This window comes from Erinaceus europaeus, chromosome 8, assembly GCF_950295315.1.
Source record: "Erinaceus europaeus chromosome 8, mEriEur2.1, whole genome shotgun sequence".
NCBI classification, from domain to species: domain Eukaryota; kingdom Metazoa; phylum Chordata; class Mammalia; order Eulipotyphla; family Erinaceidae; genus Erinaceus; species Erinaceus europaeus.
Window position 1 is genome coordinate 6361222 of NC_080169.1, and position 27593 is coordinate 6388814.

General features: G+C 40.0%; 1 protein-coding gene across 1 annotated transcript in view; it reads left to right on the forward strand.

The window, feature by feature from the left end:
* LOC103124827 (uncharacterized) overlaps positions 1-24936 on the forward strand; it is a 48372-nt gene extending 23436 nt beyond the window's left edge. The window contains exons 11-14 of the mRNA XM_060195768.1: positions 6586-6738; positions 13863-14192; positions 16760-16849; positions 24311-24936. Coding sequence (XP_060051751.1) covers positions 6586-6738; positions 13863-14192; positions 16760-16849; positions 24311-24483 — 746 coding nt within the window. The 3' untranslated portion in view covers positions 24484-24936. The remainder of the gene's footprint in view (positions 1-6585; positions 6739-13862; positions 14193-16759; positions 16850-24310) is intronic.
* The last annotated feature ends 2657 nt before the right edge of the window (positions 24937-27593 follow it).

Genomic DNA, 27593 nt, shown 5'->3' on the forward strand with positions numbered 1-27593 from the left:
AGAGAGAAATGGAGAGAGGAGGGGAAGACAGAGAGGAGGATAGAAAGATAGACACCTGCAGACCTGCTTCCCTGCCTGTGAAGCTACTTCCCTGCAGGTGGGGAGCCACGGTTCGAACCGGCATCTTTATGCCAGTCCTTGTGCTTTGCGCTACCTGCACTTAACCCTCTGCGCTACAGCCCGACTCCCCCTTTCTTTATCCTTACTCCTTCTCATTGTGACTATGATGTGTCTTGGTGTCTTCAGGTCTAGGTTGATTCTGTTTGGTACTCTCTGGGCCTCTTGAATCTTGATGTCCTTTCTGTTATTCAGGTCTGGGAAGTTTTCTTCTATTATTTCCTCTAGAATGTTTGCTTCCCCTTCCTCTCTTTCTTCCTCTGGCAGGCCAATTATACGAATGTTACTTCTTTTGAGATCATCCCATATGTCTCTGTTGTTGTTTTCAGTGTCTCTCAATCTCTTTTTGGGCTCTTTCACCTCTTTCTTCGTTTTCTCTAACTCATCCTCTGTCGGACTAATTCTGTTTTCTGCTTCTGTTACTCTGCTTTCCCTTCCCTCAGCTTCTTTCTTCATTACAGCTATTTCAGCTTTCAGTTCTCTAATTGCCTCAAGATAATCAGTATTTTCCTTGGGGGTCTCAACTGTTGTTTCCTAATACTGCCATTCCTTTCCTCCAATGTTGTTTTCATTTCTGTGATTAATGAGTTTATTATTGCTTGCATACTTTTCTTATCTGGCTGATTTGTAGTTTCTTCTGGGCTCTTGTCTTCATTTATTGGAATATCAGTTTTATTTGTTTTTGATCTACCCATTTTTTTGATTTATGTGTTTCTTTTTTTGTGCTCTATTGTTCCTCAGCTGTTGTGTCTTGAGTACAAGCAACACTGTACTAAATAACTTTATGACTATTGCACTCACCAACCTCAGGAATTATAGTAGCAACTGAAGCAAGTATTGAAGCAGTTAGCCAAATAATTTCTCCAGTCTGTGAAAAAATAGTAACCAAATCCCAGTGAAGAAGAAAGAGAAAAGAAAGAAGGGATAGCAAGAATAGACAGTTATGCAAATCTACTATCCACTGTATATTCTAGGGGTAACAAGAGAGGAAAGGGAACTAGAGCAGAGATACACACATAGAGAGTCCACTCTGAGTCAGATTTCTTCCCCAAAATAATTCACGAATTCAGAAAGGCAAAGAAGAAGGAAGGAAGAAGTGTATGACAAGATAGAAAAAAAAAAAAAGAAAAAAGAGACAAGTGAGAGAAAAGGGAAAAGATAAGAAAAAGAGCTGTAATTAAAGAGCAGTGAAAGGAAAGGTTTTTTATTAATTTTTAATTTAATTTAATTTAATTTTTTAATTAGCTAGGAGGAGGAGGGAGTGGAGAGTCTGTAGAGGAGGTAAGAGTAACGAGACAACTTCCTCCCACAATAGATAAGATGCCCACTACCCTAGCAATGAAAGATACCCTAAGAGTTAATTATGATCAACCTAAAGGGGGGGGGGAAGATATATGCCTTTATATAATATTAATAATAAAATAGAGCAGGGTAAAAAAAAACACCCTGTCCCAGATTACCTCAAACCTCGTGATCAGAGGCAACTGATTGTTAAGAATGAGAAAAAAAAACACCTCAGGACTAGACAAGGATAGCTGAAATAGACAGTTATGCAAATCTACTATCCACTGTATATTCTAGGGGTGGCTAAAGGTGGAAGGGAAGTTGAGCAAAGACACTTGTAGTGAGAGTCCACACTGAGTCAGAATTCTTCCCCAAAATAATTCCCAAATGTGTATCAGTGAGTTCAAAAAAGCACACTGTTTGGTGGTGTGGGGGCTGGGGCCTGTGGCTTTGGAAGCTGTAGGATTAAGGAAGAAAGGATGACAAGAATGCATAAAAGAAAAAAACAAGAAAGAGATAAAAATGAAAAAGATAAGAAAAAAACAGTCATAAAAGAGCAGTGAAAGGAAAGAGTTTTTTTTAATTTATTTATTTTTAATTATTTAATTAGCTATGCAGGGTGAGGTTGGGGGGGGGTTGACTACTTAGAAAGAAAAAAGGCCAGAGGTTTCAGAAGGGTATAGACTTAGAATGAATGATACTCCCTTGTGGGACAGGAATCTTGGTAAAAAAAGAAGTTCAGCAGGGGAGCCTGCTAGGAGCTGGTCCCCAGGGACTGGTTATGGGGGGGGGGGAGGGGGCAGAGATGTGCTTAATAATTAAAAGGAAATTTTTTTCCCTTTTTTTCTACTCTATTTTTTTAACCCAAATTAAGTTATAGTCACCTCCTTGGTGTCACCACTAGGACCCCTTATTGACTGGCCTACTAAAGGCCGAAAATCCTACCGTTTCCAGAAGATGTGGTCAGAGCTCAAGCCACTAGCAGCTTCTCAGTCCGCCTTCTTCCGGGAACCCCCCAAATGTTATTTTTCTATTTGGACTAGATGTAAATGGTTCTGAAGTTAATTTTCTTATTTACTTTTTTTTTAATATTTATTTTATTTATTTATTTATTCCCTTTTGTTGCCCTTGTTGTTTTATTGTTGTAGTTATTATTGTTGTTGTCGTTGTTGGATAGGACAGAGAGAAATGGAGAGAGGAGGGGAAGACAGAGAGGAGGAGAGAAAGATAGACACCTGCAGACCTACTTCACCGCCTGTGAAGCGACCACCCTGCAGGTGGGGAGCCGGGGTTCGAACCGGGATCCTTATGCCGGTCCTTGTGCTTTGTGCCACCTGCGCTTAACCCGCTGCGCTACAGCCCGACTCCCCCTTTTACTTTTTTTTTTTGCAACGAAATGAGGAAAGGAAAAACTACCCAACTTTCAACTTGGTGTCTTATATTTATTTCTATTGTGTTGTGCTGTGGTAGACAGACATTCATTACTCTTACTCTTAAGAATACATAAGCTGGGGGTCAGGCGATAGTGTAGCAGGTTAAGCGCACATGCCACAAAGCCAAAGGACCAGCATAAGGATCCCAGTTCAAGCCCCCGGCTCCCCCACCTGCAGGGGAGTCTATTCACAGCCAGTGAAGCATGTCTGCAGGTGTCTCTTTTTCTCTCCCCCTCTCTATCTTCCCCTCCTCTCTCCATTTCTCTCTGTCCTATCCGACATCAAGGACAACAATAATAACTGCAACAATAATGATAAATCAACAAGGGCAACAAAAGGAAAAAAGTAGCCTCCAGGAGCAGTGGAATCGTGGTGCAGGCACTGAGGCTCAGAAATAACACTGGAGGCAAAAAAAAAAAAAAAAGAGAGAGAGAGAGAGAGAGAATGCATAAGCTATTTTAAATTAATTTCAAGTTTGAAAGACTTTTTGAAGATTTACCATAGCGTGACTGGAAGCTGAGACCGACTTCAACTCCTGACTTTAGTTTCTTGTTTGTTTGTTTGTTTTTTATTTCTTTATTGGGGTTAATATTTTACAGTTGACAGTAAATACAATAGTTTGTACATGCATAGCACTTCTCAGTTTTCAACACAATACAACCTCTACTAGGTCTTCTGCCATCCTATTCCAGGATCTGAACTCTCCCTCCCCACCCACCCTAGAGTTTTTTACTTTGGTACAATACAGCAACACCACTGACTTCAGTTTTATTTATTTTTTTATTATCTTCATGTATTTGATAGAGACAGTCAGATATCAAGAGGAAGGGGGCGATAGAGAGGGAGAGATGCAGAGAGAAATTGAGAGGAGAGGGGGATTTAAAGAGGGAAAGAGACAGTGACATCTGCAGCCCTGCTTCACCCCCTGTGAAGTTTTCTCCCTGCGGGTGGGGGCTGGGTGCTTGAACCTGGGTCCTTGTGCATAGTTATATGTGCACTCAGTCAGGTGGACCTCCCGACTCTAATTCAAAGTTGTTGACCATTCACTGCTATTAGTAGAAGGAAGAGAAATATGCTAACTTCTTGCTTGGTGCAATCACTTACTGACAAGTATGATGTTCAAAACTCTTGTTCTCAGAGAACTGATCTAGAGATTGTGTTCTAGTGCAGATATTTGATGCTCTATGCTTACGTGAAGGCAGTATACAACAAATATATAATGAATTCTTTTATTAAAATGGTAGCAGTCTGTATTAACTGTGTCTAAGTGCCAACTTTGCATTGAGCTAAGCAAGCAAGTTCGTTATATTTTAGTTTTCTATTTTCTCGGCTTAGATGCCACACAGAAACCAGTGGTCTGGGACCATAAGCATGTTGTTCTTTCGTATGTTTTTGATGGTAGATGAAGATCATGAGTTCACTGTGTCACATCTCCTTCAAAGAGTCACTTTGGGGTGTGAGATAAAATTCTACTGATTACTTTTGGTTTTCCTGAAAAAAAATAATATCATGGTAGAGATGATTATCTCATCTGGCATTGCCTGTAAAAAGAATACTGTTAAGGGGCCAGGTGGTGCTGCACCTGGTTAAATGCACACATTAAAGTGTACAAGGATGCAGGTTCAAGCCCCTGGTCACCAGATGCAGGGGGAAATTTTCACAAGTGATAAACCAAGTCTACAGGTGCCTCTCTGTCTCTCTCCCTCTCTATCTCCCCACTCCTCTCAATTTTGCTGTCTAAAATTCAATAATCAATCAATCAAATATTTAAAAGAATAGTTTTAAAAAATATATCCTATTTTCCGTGTTTAAGTCCCTGCTCCCCATCTGCAGGGGGGATGCATCAGGAGCAGAGAAACAGAGCTGCAGGTGTCTCTCTCTCTCTCCCTCTCTACCTCCCCTTCCCCTCTCAATTTCTCTCTGTCCTAGCAATTAAAATAGAAAGAAGGGGGGGGGGGGATAGCCACAGGGAGCAGTAGATTTGTAGTGTCAGCACCGAATCGCAGCAATAACCATGGTGGGGGAAAAAATCATGTTTTTTAGTAAAAGTAGCTCTATTTAAAATGGAGACCCTTAGGGGAGTGAGTAGTTTGGTCAAAGTGAGTCAATGGTATGGGGACAGATGGAAACCAGACTTCTGGTAGAGATGACTGTGTTCTTCTTCTTCTTCTAGCGTTTGCCCTTCTTCCGTAGCCAGTCAACAGTGTCAGGTTGAGCCTGATGTAAAGTTTCGAGACCTCCTTTGAATCTGGAGAGGTGGCAGTCGTTGACTATGTGGGTCATAGTCTGTCTGGAGCTGCAGGGGCAGTTCGGGTCGTCTCTGGCTCCCCAGCGATGGAACATAGCGGCGCACCGGCCATGGCCTGTTCGATAGCGATTGAGGAGGGCCCAGTCATAACGTGCCAGGTCAAAGCCGGGTTGACGCTCGCAGGGGTCTGTGATGAGGTGTTTGTTCTTTACCTCAGCTGACTGCCAGTTCTGTTTCCAAGAGTCTGGAACAGAGAAGTTCAGTGTAGGCCTAGGGGACCAGATTGGGTGACGGGACGTCAAGCGTTGGACAGGGTGGGCGAAGATATCCGCGTAGATTGGCAGGTCCGGTCGAGCGTAGACGTGGGAAATGAACTTAGATGATGCCGCATGCCGACAAATATCTGGCGGGGCGATGTTGCTGAGAACTGGCAGCCATGGAATGGGGGGGGGGGACCGTGTAATATAGGTAAACACTGGAGTGCTACATTATGCCTGACACTTGAGAAAATGTTGTAAACCAGATAGATAGCTTTGTTCATTTTCTTAAGAACTTCTGTGTTGGCTTATTTCCATTTTCGGTTACTGAGGCATTTCCTCCTTTTAAGAATTACATTCCCAACTTGCTGGTGGAGCTGCCCTAGTATTTGTGAAAACAGATGGGCCTTTCCTTTGATGTAATCTCTCAACAGTTACATAGAATACAACACCTGGGAGTAAATAAAACTTTGAATTTATAAAGACTCTTCCTAAAAATTTAGGCGAGAATTTAGTTGACCATTTAGTTCCAATGTCTTTCCTTACTGTTCCTTTTCTTTCTGATTTCTACTACCTCCCTTCTTATTCAAATTTTCTTTCTATCTCTCTTTCTTTTTACTTTTCCTTCTTTCTTTCCTCCTTTCTTTCTTTCTCTCCTTCCTTTCTTTCTCTCTTTCCTTCTTTCTTTTTTATACACTAGGGTTATTGCTGAGACTTGAATCTGTGTTACAAACCCATCAACTACTCCCAGTGACCATATTTTTCCTCCCCCTTCTATTTTATTTGATAGGACAAAGAGAATTTGAAAGGGGAAGGGAAAATACAGAGGGAGAAAGGAAAATAGACACCTGAAGACCTGCTTCACTGCTCCAGAAGCTTTTTGCCTACAGGTAGGGAGCTGGGGCCTGAACCCAGGTCCATGAGCGTAGTAACCTTGTACTCCACCACCTTGCCCCCTCAAATTTCTTTTCTTTTTCTTTCCTTTTCTTTTTTCTTTTTTTTTTTTTTTAACCAGACTGCTGAACTGTGACTGATGGCGGTGCCAGAGGAATTGAACCTGGGCTCTCAGAGGCTCAGGCATGAAGGTCTTTTGCATAACTACCAGCTTATATCCTAAACTGTCACTTCTCTTCAACAATTGCTTCCTCAGTGGAAAACAGACTGTTGAAGAACTGTATCTGAGGATAACTTACAAAATTCAAGATGCCATGAAAACTACATCCAAGAATTTCCTGAGTAACTTAAGAGAGCAAATTGCCAATACATAAAAGTTTGATTCCTAGTCCTGATGTGACACTTAGAAGAATACTGAGATTTTGTAGAAGTAGAAGCCAGTGTGACAGCTCAGACTGGATCAAGATATTCTCAGCAGGGACTAAGCTGATAGTGATGCCCTCTGGTAAGTGACTTTTTATTATTTCTACTGTAAAAATGAAAAAAAATGACAGATTATTTTTAGAAAAAATGATTTAGGGTTGATTTTTATCTCTCTGTCATATTTTTGATATCCATACATGAGGAATGATTGGGAGGCTATTGATCTCTGCATATAAAAACAAAATGAAATAGTAAGTAGATTGAAATTCTACTTTTAAATTACATACATGGATAAATCCAGTTAATTATGCTAACCAAAAAACAGCAGAACATAGAAATTAGAATATTTTGAGGATCATAATTTATAAACTATTGATGTCAGTGACTGGCTCAAAGTATTATTATTCCTTGCAAAAGTTCTTTAACTTGGAGATACTTTTACTATATCTCCCTTATGGAGTACTCCTTATAGTACTTGAGATAGTACTTCCTTACAGGGCCTATACTTTTGTTTTGATATTATTTGAATAGCAGTGAAAATTTATTTTTTATTCTTTATTTTCTTCAAAAAATTTTCTTATTTATTTTCCCCTTTGTTGCCCTTGTTGTTTTTTTTTTTTATTGTTGTTGTACTTGTTATTGATGTCATTGTTGTTGGAAAGGACAGAGAAATGGAGAGAGGAGGGGAAGACAGAGAGGGGCAAAGAAAGACAGACACCTGCAGACCTGCTTCACCGCCTGTGAAGCGACTCTCTTGCAGGTGGGGAGCCGGGGGCTCGAACCAGAAACCTTACACTGGTCCTTGCGCTTTGCGCCACATGCGCTTAACCTGCTGCGCTACCGCCGGACTCCCAGCAGTGAAAAATTGTACAGTAAAAATTTACAGAGCAAGAAGAGATCCCACTTATGTTCATTACCCTGGCTTCTCTTAATGTTATGCAAAACTAGTAAAAATTTATGTTTGTGACTCTTTTTATATCACATAGAGATGGCTAGTTTCATGAAGTGCATGATCGCAATAAACGACTGCTGGTCCCAAAACTAGGAGATGGTTCTGCATGATTTTATATCTTCATCTGTTTAGTTATTCTCTCAGTAAACACTTCATGATGGCAGCTTTTGAACTGTACATAAAACATAAAAGGGTAGGTATGCCTGAGGCTCTAAAAGCCTAAGGTTCAATCCCCCACACTGCCAAATGGCAGAGCTGAGCAATATTCTGGGGAAAAAACATATATATAATATAAATAAATACATAAATAACAGACTACACAAGACTAGCCCCAAACACTAAAACAATTCTAGTCTAGGGAGTCAGGCGGTAGAGCAGCAGGTTAAGCACAAGTGGCGCAAAGCACAAGGACCGGCGTTAGTATCCTGGTTCGAGCCCCCGGCTCCCCACCTGCAGAAGAGTCGCTTCACAGGCGTTGACACAGGTCTGCAGGTGTCTGTCTTTCTGTCCTCCTCTCTGTCTTCCCCTCCTCTCTCCACTTCTCTCTGTCCTATCCAACAACGACATCAATAATAACTACAACAATAAAACAACAAGGGCAGCAAAAGGGAATAAATAAATATTTTTTTATGTTTAAAAATTAAAAAGACAATTCTAGTCTAATAGATGGCTTCTGTAGTGTCTGTCTTGGTTGGGTTCTGAGTGATTTTTCCTTTAAATGTCAAAGAGGCTGTCTTAAAAAGCCTCCTTTTTCTTTCTTAATTCACAGTTTTGTTTTTTTATTTATTTTAGTTTTTTAATTTTTTATTATCTTTATTTATTGGATAGAGACAGTCAGAAATTGAGAGGGTAGGGGGAGATAGAGAGGGAAAGAGAAAGAGAGACACCTGCATCCCTGCTTCACCACTCTCAAAGCTTTCCCTATGCAGGTGGGGACCAGGGCCTCGAACCTGGGTCCTTTCGCATTGTAACATGTGCGCTCAACCAGGTGTGCCACCACCTGGCCTCAATTCACAGAGTTTCTACTGTTTACAAAATGACACATTCTCTTGGTGAAACAATTTGATTAATAGTGGAAAACGATCTCATTAAAGAAAATAGCCACGGGGGCCAAGTGGTGGTGCACCTGGTTAAGTGCTTGTATTACCATGCACAAGGACCCAGGTTCAAGCCCCTGGCCCCCACCTGAGGAGGAAAGTTTCACGAGTGATAAAGCAGGGTGTCTCTGCAGGTGTCTCTCTCCCTCTCTACTCCCCCATCTCAATTTCTCTGTCTATCAAAATAACATAAACTTTACAAAAATAAAAATAAATGCTTTTAAAAAGAAGTAAAATAGCCATATCCACTAACATGCACACATTTTCCAGAGAGACATAGTGATATTTCCATAAAGATTTTTCACAGGAAAGATCTCCTCAGTAGAAACATTGAAATGTTTGGTTCTAAAACACAGCTCATTGCTATAGGAAAAGAGAATTTAAACTCTTTAAGACTGGGAGGATTTCACTGAGGTAGTATGCCAGATTTTCATGCCTGGCATCCCAGAGATTTCCAGTTTAATCCTGTGGATGGATCGCAACATGCCAGAGCTAAGTAGTGCTCAGACATCTCTCTCTCTCTCTCTCAAATAAAAAATAAATAAATCTCTCTTTTTTTTCTTTTGTAGCTTGACCCCCAGCACCACTGTAGGCTGGCAGGGACTCAAAGGCAATATATAAATAAATAAAATCTTATGTGAGTAATATTTAGGGTATGTGAATTGTATCTCAATAAAGTTGTTACTAGTTAAGATAAATAGTATTGGTGGTATATGTGGTGTGCAGCTATCCCCTGAAATCTATATTATTTAAGCCACTATTAATCATTAATTAAAAAAAAATTTAAAGCCACAGAGAGAAGGATGTCGAGATAGTGAGGTGATATTGAGGTCTGTTGTCATCATGTTCATGGTAGGTTTATGAAGTTAACCTTACAAAAGACTGCTGTTAGCTTAAAAAAAAAAGTAAATTAATTAAATCTTTAGCATAAGATAGAGTAGGAAAACAAGTATGGTGGTATCCAGGATATTGTATCTGATGAGAAAATTACCCATTTGCAAAGAAAAAAATTTCTTCACTTATTTTGATATTCTATACATGTGCAATATAGGATTACAGTTTCACCCCAGAAGTATTTATCATATCCTCATTCAATTTTATATTTATTAGAGTTAGCTCCAAAACTAGTATTAACTGGGTTTATTTCAGATTGGTATTTTGTCTAAGTAGTAAACCTCTGCCCCCCTTTTATTGTCAAAGCAAAGTGTTAAAATTAAGAGTGTCTTTCACTATGAGAGTTTATATAAGACTAAGTCAAGGCAACTCCTGTTTTGTGAATAATAACTTTAAAAGAAAGTTTTAGCTTATAGTCTATAGCTTCCGTTCCGCTTTAATTATTTTGTGTCTAGATCACAGAGCAAAATTTTACAAATGCCTTCTCCCATCTCTCATGTCCTGTTTGCGTTAGAACTTAACTATTAGGTTATGAGGGGAGAAAAAAAGAAACAAGTTACTATATACATTTTGTCACTTATTTAAACTCTGCATTTCCACAGGGGAGCTAACATAATGGATATGTAAGTGACTTTCATGCCTGAGGCTCTGAGGTCCCAGATCCCAAAACCATTATAACATTGACTTCCTAACCCATTTGATAAAATATAAGACATGGGGAATTGGGCGGTAGCGCAGCGGGTTAAGCGCACGTGGCGCAAAGCGCAAGGACCGGCAGAAGGATCCCGGTTGGAGTCCCCAGCTCCCCACCTGCAGGGGCGTCGCTTCACAGGCGGTGAAGCAGGTCTGCAGGTGTCTGTCTTTCTCTCCTCCTCTCTGTCTCCCCTCCTCTCTCCATTTCTCAGTGTCCTATCTAACAATGACGACATCAATAACAACAATAACTGCAACAATAAAAAGACAACAAGGGCAACAAAAGGCAAAATAAATAAAATAGAAGACATGGTCTTTAAGCAAACCCCTTTTTATCAATATATTGCATTCTTGCCGTGGCTGCTTTCAGCAGATATGGCCAGGAAACCAATCTTCCAGTGCTCTAACAGGTTTCTCGAAATTTTCCAGCCATTCACCCATGAAAACCAACTTATACAAGTCTCAAGCTACACTTTTTGAATGAGCTGGATTCAATGTCAACTGTGGGCTAAAATTTCTGTGGAGAACAAGCAGTACAAATAGATGGTATTGCTTATTGTGGAAAGAGTAATAGCCTCTGAATAGTTCAAGTCCATATGCTGACTACATAAATTGGGCTTTAGTCCCTCTGGTTTCCTCAAGGCTGATAATTTGGAATGCTATGACATAGTCATTGGGTGTGCGATAGGCACATTTTCTGTATGACAATGACTTTGGGATTTCTGAACATATTCTAGCAATGCAAGCAAAGGAAGGTATCTTTACCCTTAGTTGCCAAGGTGCTAGATGTAAACTCCAAATACTGAAATTTCCATTAGTGAAGCAAAGTTGAATTCCATAAACATGTTATCATTGCAAACATATCATGTGAATCATAATATCCAATTTATCTTGCATTTTTACTCAAAGCAAAGTACAGATCTGGTGTTATCCTGGCCTTACTTCATCAATGAGAAAGATGCTGAGGTGATTTTTGTAACCAGTATTGTTTTCAGATAAGTAAAGCACCTCAGGCTTCTATTTATGTCCTGTGTTCAGCCATGCATATTGTTGCTGGTAAAATGAATCAGGTCCACAGCCCTGTTATAGTGACTCTAGTCTCACTAGGTCTTGAAGAGCTCAGAGGAGCTAAGTTAGCCTAAAGTTTTTGATATGAGCTAAGTCACTGTGGAATATGTAAAAGTCTTTGGTGGTGGAACAAAGCTTGTCATCACAGGTAAGTATTAAAAGAATGGAGATTTTATTTTCAAGGTAATGAAGAGAAAGCAAGAAAAAAGTTAGAATAGTAGCAAAATGTGTAGAGAAAAGGAATGTGGTGGGTAGTTGTAAAATACTCAGAAAGACTGAAAAAGTCCTAAATAAAAGGGTAACATAGATGGCATAGTGCAAGTATTATAACAGCCTTTGGGTTTGTTTTTTGTTTGTTTGTTTGTTTGTTTAGTATTTATTTATTCCCTTTTGTTGCCCTTGTTTTATTGTTGTAGTTATTATTGATGCTGCCATTGGTGGATAGGACAGAGAGAAATGGAGAGAGGAGGGGAAGACAGAGAGGGGGAGACACCTGCAGACCTGCTTCACCACTTATGAAGAGACTCCCCTGCAGGTGGGGAGCCAGGGGCTCAAACCGGGATCCTTCTGCCAATCCTTGTGCTTTGTGCCACATGTGCTTAACCTGCTGCGCTACCACCTGACCCCCAGGCTTTGGTTTTGAGTATGTGGGCATGAGTACATAATGCATGCAACTATCACTTAAAAGATGATGCTTATTGTTAAGGACAGTGTCCAAGGACACTATTTATTATTTATTTATTTTCTGATGGGGAAATATTACTGCAAAATAGCTTGACTTTGGAACCAGCTGACCTGAAGTTCCAACTCTACCGCTTATTGCTAATAAGAATTGGATAGTTGATCTAAATGTCCTGATCCATAAAATCGGTTCATAGAATTGGCGTATCACACCAAAGTAAAAGACTCTGCGGTGGGGGGGCAGGTGGGTGGGGAGAATACAGGTCCAAGAAGGATGACAAAGGACCTAGTGGGGGTTGTATTGTTATATGGGAAACTGGGGTATGCTATGCATGTACAAACTATTGTATTTACTGTTGAATGTAAAACATTAATTCCCCAATAAAGAAATAAAAAAGAAAAATAAATAAATATAAAAAAATAGTATATTCTCAGCAAGAACTGAGTGATAATTGAACGAGATAGTGTGAACTAAGAGCTTTATATATTGTATGACACATAATAGATGCTGGATAGTTAGTCTTTCAATGAACGTGTAAAGGGGAAATCATACCCAGCATGGAGACTTGTCCGTAGTCAATGACTTTGATGAATTAGAACATTTTTAAGGTTCTTTTTTTTCCATTTCCATTATCAATTTACTCAGGAAATGTTGTTCTTGTCGTAGAGTACATTTCCACTATCTTCTTTTTTTTCCACTATCTTCTTGAGATAGGTCTGAACTGTCACCTCATTCCACCATAAGGACTTCGGTTTCCAACATCCCCTCAGTAGCCCTACTAACATTCTAGTTGCAGAATCTGCTACAACTGATAACAGTCCATTAAAGATTCACCTTGTAGAGCAAAGAACAGATTATTCAAATAATTCAACTATGTGAACTTCTAAACTACTGAAGTGGAGTTACCTTTAATATTTATCTACAAGAAAAAAAATTACAAACACTTGCTTCTCTTTTATGGGATTTTTCTTCACATGGCAACAAAAATGAGATTAAATTTATAATTTTCTTGCTGTGCCTGCTTTATCTTAGTTGGCATGATCTCTGACACCATAAAATTTATAGCCAATAAATTTTAGTTTCATGTACATTTTTATTAACAATAAAGTTTAAATACACTCAGAAAATGGACATGATGTAAAATCATTTGGCTAATTTCAGGAATATTATGGGGCCAGGTGTTGATGCACCTGCCTGACACCTAGGTTTAATTCCTGCTCCCCACCTGCAAGGCGGTACTTTGTGAGCGGTGAAGCAGGTCTGCAAGTGTCTATCTTTCTTTCTCCTTCTCTGTCTCCCTTCCTTTCTCAATTTCTCTCTTGTCTTGTCAAAACAAAATAGAGAGAGAAGGGGGAAAAAAAGATAAAAATAGCTTCCGGGAGTGGTGGATTCATTGTGCTGGCACCCAGCCTCAGAGATAACCCTGATGACAAGTTCAAAACAAAGAAAGAAAGAAATATAAGTTGACATGCATAGTAAAATACAAAATAGTTATATTTATTTTCTTAAAAAATAATAAGAAAGGATATAACTCATAGGTTCAAGAAATAGTTCAGCTAGTAGAGCAAGTGTCTCACTCTGAGTGAGACCCCCACGTTTGAGGCTGTGATGTGTCTCTTTTTCTCTCTGTCTCACTTTCTAGTGAAAATAAGGACAGTAACACCCTAAAATTGATTGGGGATGAAAGGTCTCAGTAAATACTAACCTAATAGCATCTTTTCTCCCTTTCACTAAGCTTTACATTTAAAAACAAAACAAAACAAAACAATGTACTTCTCTAATAACTTGTTCTTACTTATTATCCCATTCTCCTATCATAGATAGAGGACTTGATGGAGACTTTTCCCCCAAGCCCACTGTATTTCTTCCTTCAATTCATGAACTAAACCAACATAAGGCTGGAACATATCTTTGCCTTCTTGAGAAATTCTTCCCAGATGTTATCAAAGTAGATTGGAAAGAAAAGAACAGCAACAAGATCCTGACATCCCAACAGGGAAATACCGTGAAGACTGGCGACTCATACATGAAATTCAGCTGGCTGACGGCGACTGAAAAGTCAGGGTATCAAGAACACAAGTGTGTTGTCAGGCACGAGTTTAATGAAGGAAAAGCTGATCAAGAGATTCTTTTCCCTTCGATAAAGAAAGGTATGTGTAGGGCCCGGGAAACAGCAGTAGCCATGCAAATGCTTTTCATGTCTGAGTTTCCAGGGTCCGTTGTACATATGTTAAGTGTAAGTTGAATGTGACCACTAGGCTTAAGTACACTGTTAGATTTTTACTTTTTTACAGAGAGAGAAAAAATAAAAAGTGTAGACTCAGTTGTGACACTTATCATCAAGGAAAGATGTTGAAGTTCATAAAGTGTCTACATTTTACTTAGTTCTGTGTTTTCGTGTTTTTTATTTTTGGTGACTGTGAGAGAGAATGAAAGAGACAACGTCACCAAAGCTTCCATCAATGCTGTAAGGGCTGGGATTGAACCTGGGTCACGCACGTGGCAAAGCAGTACATTATTCGCATGAGCTATTTTGTAGCTCCCCACTTAATTTTTTTTTTTTTTGAAAGGTGTTGCTGGGGATTGAACCTGGAATCTTGGAGCCTCAGGCATGAAAATTGTTTGTATAGCCATTATACTATCTCCTCCAGTGCCCCCCCCTACTTAATTCTTTTTTTTATTAGTGATTTAATAATGACTAACAAGATTATAAGATAACAGGGATACAATTCCATACAACTCCCACCACCAGAGTACTGTCCAATTCACACCATTGGAAGCTTCCCTATTCTTTATCCTCTGAGAATATGGACTAAAATTCTTTATGGGGTGCAGAAGGTAGAAGGTCTGGCTTCTGTAATTGCTTTTCCACTGAACATGGATGTTGGTAGGTGGATCCATACTCTCAGCCTGTTTCTATCTTTCCATAGTGGGGTTAGGGCTCTGGGGAGATGAGACTTCAGGACACATTGGTGGGGTTGTCTGCCCAGGAAAATCAGGATGGAATCCTAGTAGTAAGACAAATTGTTTAATAAGAAGGAACGTTCCTTCACACGTGTCTCATGGGTTTCTCATGGCCATAAAGTTAATGAAGGCACTTTAGTTAATATTATTTTACAGCTAATTTCTATTCTTGAAAGTCTTTGTTGTTTTTGATAAAAACTAAAGATATAACAAAGAAACACAAGTCTGTGAAGTAAGGCTGAATTGAGCTAAAACTGCTCTAAGTTTTTAGCCACCCATTAGGACACACACACAGATTTTGTCATTATTGTTCTTACCTCAATCAATGCATGGTCATAAGAGATGTTGATTCATCTTTTAATGAACAATGTCTCTGGAAGGAAAAGAAAGATTTCTCAAGACTCTTAAAGCGAGCTATTAAAACAAACAGACAACAACAACAATAAAAGCTAGCTATTGAGACCGTACTAACTGTTGAACAATTTCATTCTTGGGATTCATCCAGAGCCTTTGCCTCAAAACCATTTTTAGAGAACAGCCTTTAAAAAGGGACAATCAACTGCCTATGGTTGTTTAATGGGACCATGTAAATGTAGACACAAGGGTATGCAGTAGGAAAAGATAAAGCAAAACAACTATGGCGATCATCCCATTCAACAGTCAACTGTATTTTCAAAACATCTTGTAACGTTTGAAACTTTGTTCTTTCACTTTCCATTTTGCATTTTTAACACTTTTTACATTGACGATAAACTCAACTCTCACTTGAGGTCTCATCTATCCAAAGAACTATAACTATGTCTTCATATAACTTTCTATCCCTGGAAACAATGACACTGGAATCATGAAGTGTAACAAAAACTATTTGATAGGAATAGTTACTGGACCTACAAGAGAAAATATTATCCACAGTGGTGAATTCTGTGGTTCCTCTTATAGTTGATGTTTACATAAGTATGGATTAATTTTCAAAATTACATTTTATGTGGGCCAGGTTAGGCGCACAGAGTGTGAAGCGCAAAGACCAGTGCAAGGATCCGGGTTCCAGCCCTTCAGCTGCCCACCTGCAGGGAGATCACTTCACAGGCGGTGAAGCAGGTCTGCAGGTATCTATCTTTCTCTTCATCACTCTCGTCTTCCCCTCCTCTCTCAATTTCTGTCCTATCCAACAATGGAGCAAAGATGGCCGCCAGGAGCAGTGGATTCATTCTGCAGGCACAGAGCCCCAGTGATAACCCTGGAGGGAAAAACAAACAAAAAAACATTTTATATGCACTATCTCACTACATCCTCTCAAGATTTTGAATTCTGGCTCTGTCAGTCCCTGTGTTTTATGGATAAACATGTCATCTTCACCAAACTTACTTTCCCATTTGCATCACAAAGTCCTCCAAAACACAACACTAAGTTGCTGGTAATTCAAGTCAGGTAGTACATGTGGATAATTTAAGTGTGTGGGGAGATATTATTCAGTCGATAATATTATCCACTTTAATATTGTTTCATCTACAAGGGTCACACTCCAGAATCAAACATGCATTAGCAGGAGTCATAATGACTTGGGGAAAATAAAAATGGTTTTCTTTATTTGAGGAGGTAAGAAGTTTTCAAAGAACAGACTCTTTGAAATATATAAAATTAGCTGAAGATTCTATAAATGGACAAATTTATTTTGGTAGCAGCCTTTGTTGCCAAATTGTACGAGGTTTGTGTTAAAGACTGTAAAAAATTCTTTCATTTTTTTTTTTCCTAGTCAAGGAGTATTTTTCAAACATCGCCCATGTGAAGCGTGTGAGAGGACCACACACTGGTCCTGAGTACACCACTCCAGTTGTTGAATTTGGTAAGTTTCTGTAGATGTTTGCCTTTATATGATGTTAACGGGTAATTCTTCCTCTGATGAATTTAACTTTCAAAATTTCCATGTTTAATAAAGACGACCAGATTCCACTGACTAGACGGAGTCTTCTTAAACTAAATTAAAATCAATGGCTTTTTTTTTTTTTTTTTTTGTCATTTCCAAGGCTTCATTTCAGAGGCTAACTTTTCAGATAAAGAGAGAAGGAAAGAAACCAAGGCAATGAAGTCTCCTTCACTATAGTAGAGTTTGGGCTCAAAACTGTATTGCATATATGCCAAAGCAGTACAGTATCTAAATGAGCTATTTTGCTGACCATCGGTGATGCTTTGAATGAATTTGTAGTTTCCAAGGAATCGTGTTAGCACTGTAGATGCTGGTTTTGATATGAGATGGCTATAAATTTGAGTGTGTTGGGTTGGGTGGTGGTGTACCTGGTTGAGCACACCTGTTACAATGTGCAAGGTCCCAGGTTCGAGCCCCAGGTCCTCACCTACAGGGGGAAGCTTTGCAAGTGGCGAAGCAATGCTGCAGGTGTCTCTCTGTCTCTCTCCCTTTCTTTCTCTTGTTTAAAATTATCTTTATTAACTTATTGGATAGATAGTCAGAAATGGAGAGGAGGGGGAGAGAGAGAGGGAGAGAGACAGAGAGACACCTGCAGAACTACTTCTCCACTCACGAAGCTTTCCCCCTGCAGATGGAGACTGGGGGTCTCAAACTGGATCCCTTGCATTGTAACATGTGGACTCAACCAAGTGCACCACCACCCAGCCCCTCTCTATCCCTTTCTATCACCCCTTTCCCTCTTAGTTTCTAGCTTTCTCTATCCAATAAAATTAATAAGGTTAATTTAAAAGTATTTTAAAGAACATATTTATTAAAAAATAATAACAAATACATTTGAGAGTACTCAGAATTATTTCAGCAATGGACTTCATTTGTGTTATGTTTTGAGATGTCAACAGGATGGTTTTTAAAGTCATTGGGCTTTGTCAGATGCTAGGAACATGTATTCACACTCACTGAAAGTTTCTTTCACAGAAGACATTGTTTTACATTGTAGATGTATTTTCATGTTAAGTGTTCATAATACTCTTATTTGGTGGTGCAATATTTTCCCAATTTTACTGGTAAAACAATGGACTAAAATTAATGCTTTGTTTGTTTGCTTTGCGCCATGTCAAACAGCCAGATTTGGGACTTTCAGCCAGATAATCTGATCAAGAGTTCATACACCTACAGAGTTACTTATTGTTCCATGAAAATATAATCACAAATCAGGAAATGCCAAAGCTAAGAGCCTGAGAGTCAATCGACAGGTCTGAGTGATGAATTAGACGATGGCTCTTGGAATACCAGTAGCTGAACTTTAACTGTGATTTTTATGAGCATGGTTAAATTATGTTTTTGGAGCAATTTTTTTTTTTTTGCCATTTTCTAGTTATCAATCAATACTAGACTCCTTTTTTCCCTTTATTTAAGAAAGGATTAATTAACGAAACCTCTTTTTTATTATTTAAGAAAGTATTAATTAACAAAACCATAGGGTAGGAGGGGTACAATTCCACACAATTCCCACCACCTAATCTCCATATCCCACCCCCTCCCCTGATAGCTTTCCCATTCTCTATCCCTCTGGGAGCATGGACCCAGGGTCATTGTGGGTTGTAGAAGGTGGTAGGTCTGGCTTCTGTAATTGCTTCCCCCCTGAACATGGGTGTTGACTGGTCAGTCCATACTCCCAGTCTGCCACTCTCTTTCCCTAGTAGGGTGGGTCTCTGGGGAAGCTGAGCTCCAGGACACATTGGTGGGGTCTTCAGTCCAGGAAAGCCTGGCCGGCATCCTGATGACATCTGGAACCTGGTGACTGAAAAGAGAGTTAACATACGAAGCCAAACAAATTGTTGAGCAATCATGGACCCAAAGCTCGGAATAGTGGAGAGAAAGTGTTAAGGAGGTACTCACTGCAAACTCTAGTGTACTTCTGCTTTCAGGTATATATTTTGCAGTAGTTTATGGATACGTGTGAACATATGCTCTCTCTCACAGGTTTTGGGACTTTGTTAGAAAGTGAACCACCTGAGATGGAATTAGAGTATACTATGAGAGGAAAGGTCTCACCCGAGTAATGAAGCTGAAGGGTTGTCATTCCACACGTTAAGTCTCTGGACACAGTCTGAAGTGAAGCATGTTGAGGTGGCAATTATTGTGTTGTTTAGGTTGTGATCGGCAGATGCAATATTATTTGATATGGATTGGGAGAGGCATACGGGAAAGTGGGCCTTATCCAAGGGTTCCAGGACTGGGGGAAGTAGAGGCTCTATAGTGGAGATGTGAGGTTCCTGCTGCCTTAGGGTTTCAAAAGACAATCGATAGTTAATGTTATCATCACATTATTTGGTAATTGGGTTAACTTTGAAAAGTCCTTTTGTTAGGGTTTTATACAGTACCCAGTATCTTGTATATAGCTGTGCTATTGGTTGCTTCTAATCTACTTGGTGTAGGCTTTTGAGAGAGTCTGCATATCAATTACAGAGCCTCTATATTGAAAGATTCAGTTTGTGTTTTGAAAAACTTCGAGACATACAATTAATTTTCCCCCTCTCATATTAATTAACTAGTGATTTATATGACTACATTTTACTAGGAGTGTACATAAACACCATTCCCACCACCAAAAGACTGTGGCCCATCCCTCCCACCCACTCCCACCCCCCACTGGCTCAGGAAGCTTCATGTCTACCCCTCACCTCAGGGTTATTACTTTGGTACCCTATTTACAATTTGGTCAGGTCCTGCTTTTAGTTTCCCTTTCAGATCTTCTTACTCAACTTCTATTGATGAGTGGGATCATCCCATACTCATCTTTATCTTTCTGACTTAGCTGACCTAACATAATTCCTTCTAGCTCTGTCCAAGATGGGTCAGAGAAGGTGGGTTCATTGTTCTTGATAGCTGCATAGTATTCCATTGTGTATATATACCACAGCTTTCTCAGCCACTCATCTGGTGTTGGGCACCTGGGTTGCTTCCAGGTTTTAGCTATTATGAATTGTGCTGCTATGAACATAGGAGTACACACCTCTTTTTGGTGGGGTGTTATGGAGTCCTTGGGGTATAACCCCAGGAGAGGAATTACTGGATCATATGGAAGGTCCATGTCTAGCCTTGTGAGAGTTTTCTAGACTGCTCTCCACAGAGGCTGGACCAATTTACATTCCCACCAGCAATGCAAAAGGGTTCCTCTGTCCCCACAGCCTCTCCAGCATTTGTTGCTGCTGTCCTTTTTGATGTATGCCATTCTTACAGGAGTGAGGTGGTATCTTAGTGTTGTCTTCATTTGCATTTCTCTGACAATCAGTGACCTAGAGCAGTTTTTCATATGTTTGTTAGCCTTTTGGATCTCCTCTGTAGTGAATGTTTTGTTCATATCCTCTGCCCATTTTTGGATGGGGTCATTTGCTTTTTTGGTGCTAAGTTTGCTGAGCTCTTTATATATTTTGGTGATTAGTTTCTTGTCTGATGTATGGCATGTGAAGATCTTCTCCCATTCTGTGAGGGGTCTCTCTGTTTGTTTAATAGTTTCTTTGGATGTGCAGAAGCTTTTCAATTTGATGTAGTCCCATTGCTTTGTTTCTGCTTTAGTCTTCCTTTCAATTGGGTTTGATTCATCAAAATGTCTTTGAGGTGTAGGTGGGAAACTGTTTTACCAATGTTTTCCTCTAAGTATTTGATTGTTTCTGGTCTGACATCCAGGTCTTTGATCCATTGGGAGTTGATTTTTGTTTCTGGTGAGATAAAGTGGTTCAATTTCATTCTTCTGCATGTTACAACCCAGTTTTCCCAGAACCATTTATTGAAGAGAGCCTCCTTCTTCCATTTAATCCTTTGGGCCCCCTTATCAAAGATTAGATTTCCATAGGTGTGGGGATTTATTTCTGGGCTTTCAATTCTATTCCACTGGTCTGTGTGCCTATTTTTGTTCCAGTACCATGCTGTTTTGATGATGATGGCTTTATCATATAGTTTAAGGTCTGGGAGTGTGATGCCTCCATTTCTGTTTCTTTTCCTCAAGATGGTTTTGGCAATTCTAGGTGTTTTCAGGTTCCAGATAAATGATTGTAGTGTTTGTTCTATTCTCTTAAAGAAGCTTCGTGGAACTTTGATGAGTATTGCATTAAATTTGTATATGGCTCTGGGGAGAATATTCATTTTGATGTTATTTATTCTTCCAATCCATGAGCATGGGATATCTTTCCATTTCTTGGTATCAGTTTCTGTTTCCTTGAGTAGCGACTCATAGTTTTCAGTATACAAGTCTTTCACTTCTTTAGTCAACTTTATTCCTAGGTATTTAATTGATTTTGCTGAAACAGTAAAGGGGAGTGATTTCTGGATGTCTTCTTCTTCAGATTTAGTGTTTGCATAAAGAAATGCCACTGATTTTTGTACATTGATTTTGTAGCCTGATACCTTGCTATATTGCCTAATAACTTCCAGTAGTTTTCTGCTGGATTCTTTAGGTTTTTCTATGTATACTATCATATCATCTGCAAATAGGACTAGACAAGGATGGCTGAAATAGACAGTTATGCAAATCTACTATCCACTGTATATTCTAAGGGTAGCTAAAGGAGGAAGGGAAGTTGAGCAGAGATACTCGCAGTGAGTATCTGAATTCTGAGTCAGAATTCTTCCCCAAAATAATTCCCAAAAGTGTATCAGTGATTCACTGAAAGCACACTGTTTTGTGGTGTGAGGGTTGGGGCCTGTGGCTTAGGAAGCTGTAGGATTAAGGAAGAAAGGATGACAAGAATGAGAAAAAGAAAAAAAATGAAGAGAGAGAGAAAAAAGAAAAAGATAAGAAAAAGAACAGTCATAAAAGAGCGGTGAAAGGAAAGAGTTATTTATTTATTTATTTAAATTATTTAATTAGCTATGTGGGGTGGGGTGGGGGGGGTTGGCTACTTAGAAAGAAAAAAGGCCAGAGGTTTCAGAAGGGTATAGACTTAGAATGAATGATACTCCCTGGTGGGACAGGAATCTTGGTAAAGAAAGAAGCTCAGCAGGGGAGCCTGCTAGGAGCTGGTCCCCAGGGACTGGTTATGGGGGGGGGGAGGTATGCTTTGGAATTAATAATTTAAAAGAAAAAAAAATTCCCTTTTTTTCTACTCTATTTTTTAACCCAAATTAAGTTATAGTCACCTCCTTGGTGTCACCACTAGGACCCCTTATTGATTGGCCTACTAAAGGCAGAAAATCGTACCGTTTCCAGAAGATGTGGTCAGAGCTCAAGCCACTAGCAGCCTCTCAGTCCACCATCTTCCGGGAACCTCAGTACTAGACTCTTTAAGAGATAGAAATACCTTTTTGTAGAATGTCTAGCTATGAAGAACTTATGTATTGGTGGCACACCTAGAGATCTTGTTTCTATTTCCAGTGACTTTGGAACATCAATGAAGGGTAGAAAATTATGGCAACATCACTTTGAAATTAACTTCCCAAATATGTTTTGTTTGTTGTTTTTTGGTCCTGGTGGGACTTCATTGCTCAGACCCACTTTTGCAGATAGAACGAGACAGGGAACGGGAATGAAAGTGCTAACACATACAGCTCTGAAATTTGCTTCAGGATCTTGCAAGCAAAACAAAGCAGATACACTATGTAGATGAATTAATTAGCAGGCCTCAGATCCAATTTTAATGGCTCTGCAATTCGACTCCCTGAAGGTAAATCAGAAAGAAGTTACACAGGAAGAGATTTGGCTTGTGTTGCATTTTGTGGCCTGCCTGTCCTTTTATCATTGCTGACTGTTATTTATGGACATATGATTCAAAGCATACTACATATTGTAACATTGCCATAAGGTTATTAAGTGATCTGTAGCCTACTAAAGCTTTAGGTAATACTAATCCAATAAATTGGCCCAGTAATAGATTACCTGCCTTGATTTGATTTCTACCAAAGGAGAGATAGACACAACATGTTTAGAACTCCATAGAAAGTGGAGCAAACTTTATACTCTGTGCCTGTTTTTCTCTCTCTTTCGCTCTCTCAAAACATTTAAAAACTTGTTCCAGGAAAGTGGTTTAGTGAATTCAATCTCCACCACATCAGAATGTCAGTAGTTGTCCTGTAAATCATATTACTTTGCTAATAAAATTATTTAGGGGAGAAAGCTACTAATCACAAATAATTTTTCCTTTCAAATTATGTAAACTGGAGGACTGGGCAGTGGTGCACCTGGTTAAAAACACAGAGTACTAGTGGAAGGACCAAGGACCTGGATTTGAGCCCCTGCTCCCCGCCTGCATCAGAAACACTTCACCATGGGGGTATAGCTCAGTGGTAGAGCCTTTAACTTCAGAAACACTTTACCAGAAGCAGGTCTGCAGGTGTCTTTCTTTCTTTATCTATCTACTCCTCCTCTCTCAACTGCTCTGTGTCCTATCAAATGAAATAAAATAGAAATTTTATAAAAGCAGGGGTCGGGCAGTAGCCCAGCAGGTTAAGCGCACTAGGCATGAAGTGCACAAGGTGGGAAGCACAAGGACTGGCTTAAGGATCCTGGTGCGAGCCCCTGGCTCCCCACCTGCAGGGGGGTGTCTCTTCACAAGCAGTGAAGCAGGTCTGCAGGTGTCTATCTTACTCTCCCCCTCTTCCCTTCCCCTCCTATTTACTTTCCTCTCCTCTCTTCATTTCTCTGTCCTATACAACAACAATGACATCAATGACCAAAATAATAATAATCACAACAATGATTTTAAAAAGGAGGGGGGTAACTAAAAGGAGGAAAAAATGGCCTCCAGGAGTAGTGGATTCATGATGCAGGCACCAAGCCCTGGCAATAACCCTGGAGGCAAAAATAAATAAATAAATAGAAATTTTAAAAAAGGAAACAATAGTCACCAAGAGTCATGAATTCGTAGTGTCCGCACTGAGCACCAGTGATAACCCTGGAGGTAAATAAATAAGTAAAATATATAAATAATTAGACAGGGGAAAATATTTGGCAGTGCCTACCACTTCACAACTCCTGGTGACTATTTTTTCTTTCTATTTCATAAAGGATGAGAAAACACACACACACACACACAGAGGTAGAGAGGAGACATCTGCAGCTCTGCTTCACTGCTCATGAAACATCAGGGGAGAAAGGGCTTGAACCAAGGCCTTGCGCAAGGTAAAGCGTTTGCTCTAGTGGGTAAGCCACTACCTGGCCAACACAACCACACTTTTTTATATTGTTAAATGTATTAGAGTAACTTGGCAAAGATTATTAATTAATCTTTTTTTTTTTTTTAACCTGTAAGCTGTATTTGAAGTTAATGATGGTGGTGGTTGGGAAAATGACTTGTAGTAAATGTTTACTTGTGAGTTTGGGTGGTGCAGAATGATCGCTGCATATAAGATATCAATAACATCATGTGTCCTATTCTTTTAAAGAACAAGTGGAGCAAACTGAAGGACTCCAGGACCCAATGCAGCTGCAAACCAGCACCACCACTGCCTACTACACCTACCTACTGCTCCTCCTCAAGACCTCCATCTACTTTGCCATCGGCATCTTCTGTCTGTTGAGGACGACAGCAGTTGGTGGCAATGGGAAGCATTCATAGCAAATAGTCGCACAATGGGGTGAACTCATCTTTACTTCCTAAAAGTGTTTTTTGGGGATCTAACTGAGCTTTCTGTTTTGTTGTGTGTTTTTTTTTTGCATTATTTCAGATCAAGCATGTGTATTTTAATGATGTCAATATTGCATATAGATTTTCAAACCACAAGCAAAATGGAAAAACTTACTGTGCAGCCAAAAAGGAATTCTTCAACTCCATAATTCTTAAAGAATCATCGCCATAACTTCCTCCAGCCAACCCAATTCATTAATCGTGTCTTCTGAGTATAGATAGACAGGTGGGAGTTTCTAGTCACATCCCTTAGTGCTCTTGGGAGCAGTTATTTTCCTTGAAAGTTGTCATAGTACATTTACTTTGTAGTAGCCATCCTTGCTATTTGAATTCTTTATTTTTTTTTTCAAAATAGACACAGCAAATAAAGAGCAAAAGTTTACTTTTGTCCATGTGTACTTTAATTTTATGAAATGCAATTGAAAATTTATTGTAAAGGGACCAGGATATGGTGCACCTGGTTGAACACACAATGAACAAGGACCAAGGTTCAATCCACTCCACTCTGTCCCCACCTGCTGAGGGGAAAGCTTTGTGACAGGTGAAGCAGGGCTCAAGGCTCTGTCCCTCTCCCTCCCTATTTTCCCCTTCCCTCTTGATTTCTGACTGTTTCTATCCAATACATAAATAAAGGTAATAAAAAAAAAGAAAATTCGTGGTAAGAAACAGCATGGCCTTTCACTATTAGATGCCGATTTGTCTGTGAGTACCCCCTAGGTTCTAGAGAGACTGGTGTCTTCCCAGTACCTTGTGTTTACATTTTTTGCTTTGTTTTCTCACTTCCTTTGACTTTGAATAACAACTAAACTACATGCTGAACTAATTGCTAGACCTACTTAAGGGTCAATGGATTTCAGTTAGGGAGTTCACAGACATTAGGTCTAATGCTCTCAAACTTCACAGGACAGGTTGCATGTTCATTTCAGTGATGAGAAGACAAGCTCCAGAGAGGCTATAAAGGACACTCCAGGTTAAACATGGAATGGTGCCCAACCGTGAACACTAATTTAAGAAGACTTGATACTCTACCTATTAGACTTGTGGCTTTCTTGTAAGAATCCTTTAAAGACAGTGAGCTCCAGATTATACAAAAGACTTCCATGCCTGAGGCACTGAAATCCCAGGTTTAACCCCTGGCATCAGCATAAAACACAGTTGAAATCTGCTCTTGTTAAGAAAGTAATTTTAAGTAAATCAATCAATCAATCAATCAATAAATAAATAAATAAAAGTGTACTATGTCCTTAGCCCAGAGGGTATTCTTGTCATCCCATTTCATGATTTCTTAAGGGAACAAAAAGTATGTAGTAAGATTATTTTTTTTGTGTGCCAAGATAATTCATCTATTGTATCACCATTACAGCAGCCATTAATTTATAGGAAGCCAACATGATAAATTAAAAGAAAACCATACATATGACTCACATAAGGTTTGGGAGATGGGGCAGCAGGTTAAGCACATATGACGCAAAGCACAGACAAGCGGAAGGATACCGGTTCGAGCCCCGGCTCCCCACCTGCAGGGGAGTCGCTTCACAGGTGGTGAAACAGATCTGCAGGTGTCTGTCTTTCTCTCCTCCTCTCTGTCTTCCCCTCCTCAATTTTTCTCTGTCTTATCCAACAACAGCAATGGCAATGATAACAACAAGGGCAATAAAATGGGAAAAATGTATTCCAGGAGCAGTGGATTTGTAGTTCAGGCATGGAGCCCAGCAGTTCTTCTTCTAGCGTTTGCCCTTCTTCTGTAGCCAGTCAACAGCGTCAGGTTGAGCCTGATGTCAAGTTTCGAGACCTCCTTTGAATCTGGAGAGGTGGCAGTCGTTGACTATGTGGGTCATAGTCTGTCTGGAGCCGCAGGGGCAGTTCGGGTCGTCTCTGGCTCCCCAGCGATGGAACATAGCGGCGCACCGGCCATGGCCTGTTCGATAGCGATTGAGGAGGGCCCAATCATAACGTGCTAGGTCAAAGCCGGGTTGATGCTTGCAGGGGTCTGTGATGAGGTGTTTGTTCTTTACCTCAGCTGACTGCCAACTCTGTTTACCCTGGAGATTAAAAAAAAAAAAAAAAAAAAACCTGCTTCACCACCTGTGAAGCGACACCCCCCCCTCCCCCCGCAGGTGGGGAGCCAGGGCTGGAACAGGGATCCTCAGGCAGTCCTTGCGCTGTGTGCCATGTGTGCTACCGCTTGACCCCTGGACTTTTTGAATGTAAATTGTTGAAAGAAGTGAAATTCAGTTGCAATTGTTGAAAACAATAGACACAGCATGACCTTATTTAGTTGTCAAACAATACACCCTATGATACAAGAATCAAAATACACTGACTAATGCACCTGCTAAGCTTTCTTCCACCTAGGAGTCCAGACCTCATCTGCTCTTTCGTGCTTTTTGGTTCCTATTCATTAACCGTTTTGTCTGCCATTATGTCCTGCCACTTTCTAGACACCAAGTTGTAGATGCTACCATGATGCCATCTTGACTTCTCTGGGCAGACAACCTCACCAGTGTGTTCTGGAACCTCTCCTCTCCAGAGCTCTGCTCAACTAGGGACAGTGAAACAGACTGGGGGGTATGGAATGCATGTCAACACCCAAATCCAGTGGAGAAGCAATTACTCCTACCTTCTGCACCCCCGAAACAATTCTCATTCATACTCCCAGTGTGGGGGAAGTAATAGGATGAAGAGGATAAGAGGGCTCTGAACTCAAGTTCCATCAGGTCCCAGATAGGATGAAAAGGGGAGAGATATTTAGATGAAGTAATAAGGTTATGTGTGGCTTGGAGGGGAAGAGAGGACTGGACCCGGAAGAAAAAGGGGGAAATTATGTGCACATGTAGACAGAGGTAGAGATGATGGTTAACTCATGTCTGCAACCTTGGGAGAAACACGGTGGACTGTAACAGAGGGATTCAGAACCCTGGTGGTGGGAAAGGTGTGGAATTATACCCCTAGTGATATGCGGCTTTGTAAATTCATACTGAATCACTAGTAAAAGGAAGGAAGGAAGGAAGGAAGGAAGGAGGGAAGGAAGGAAGGAAGGA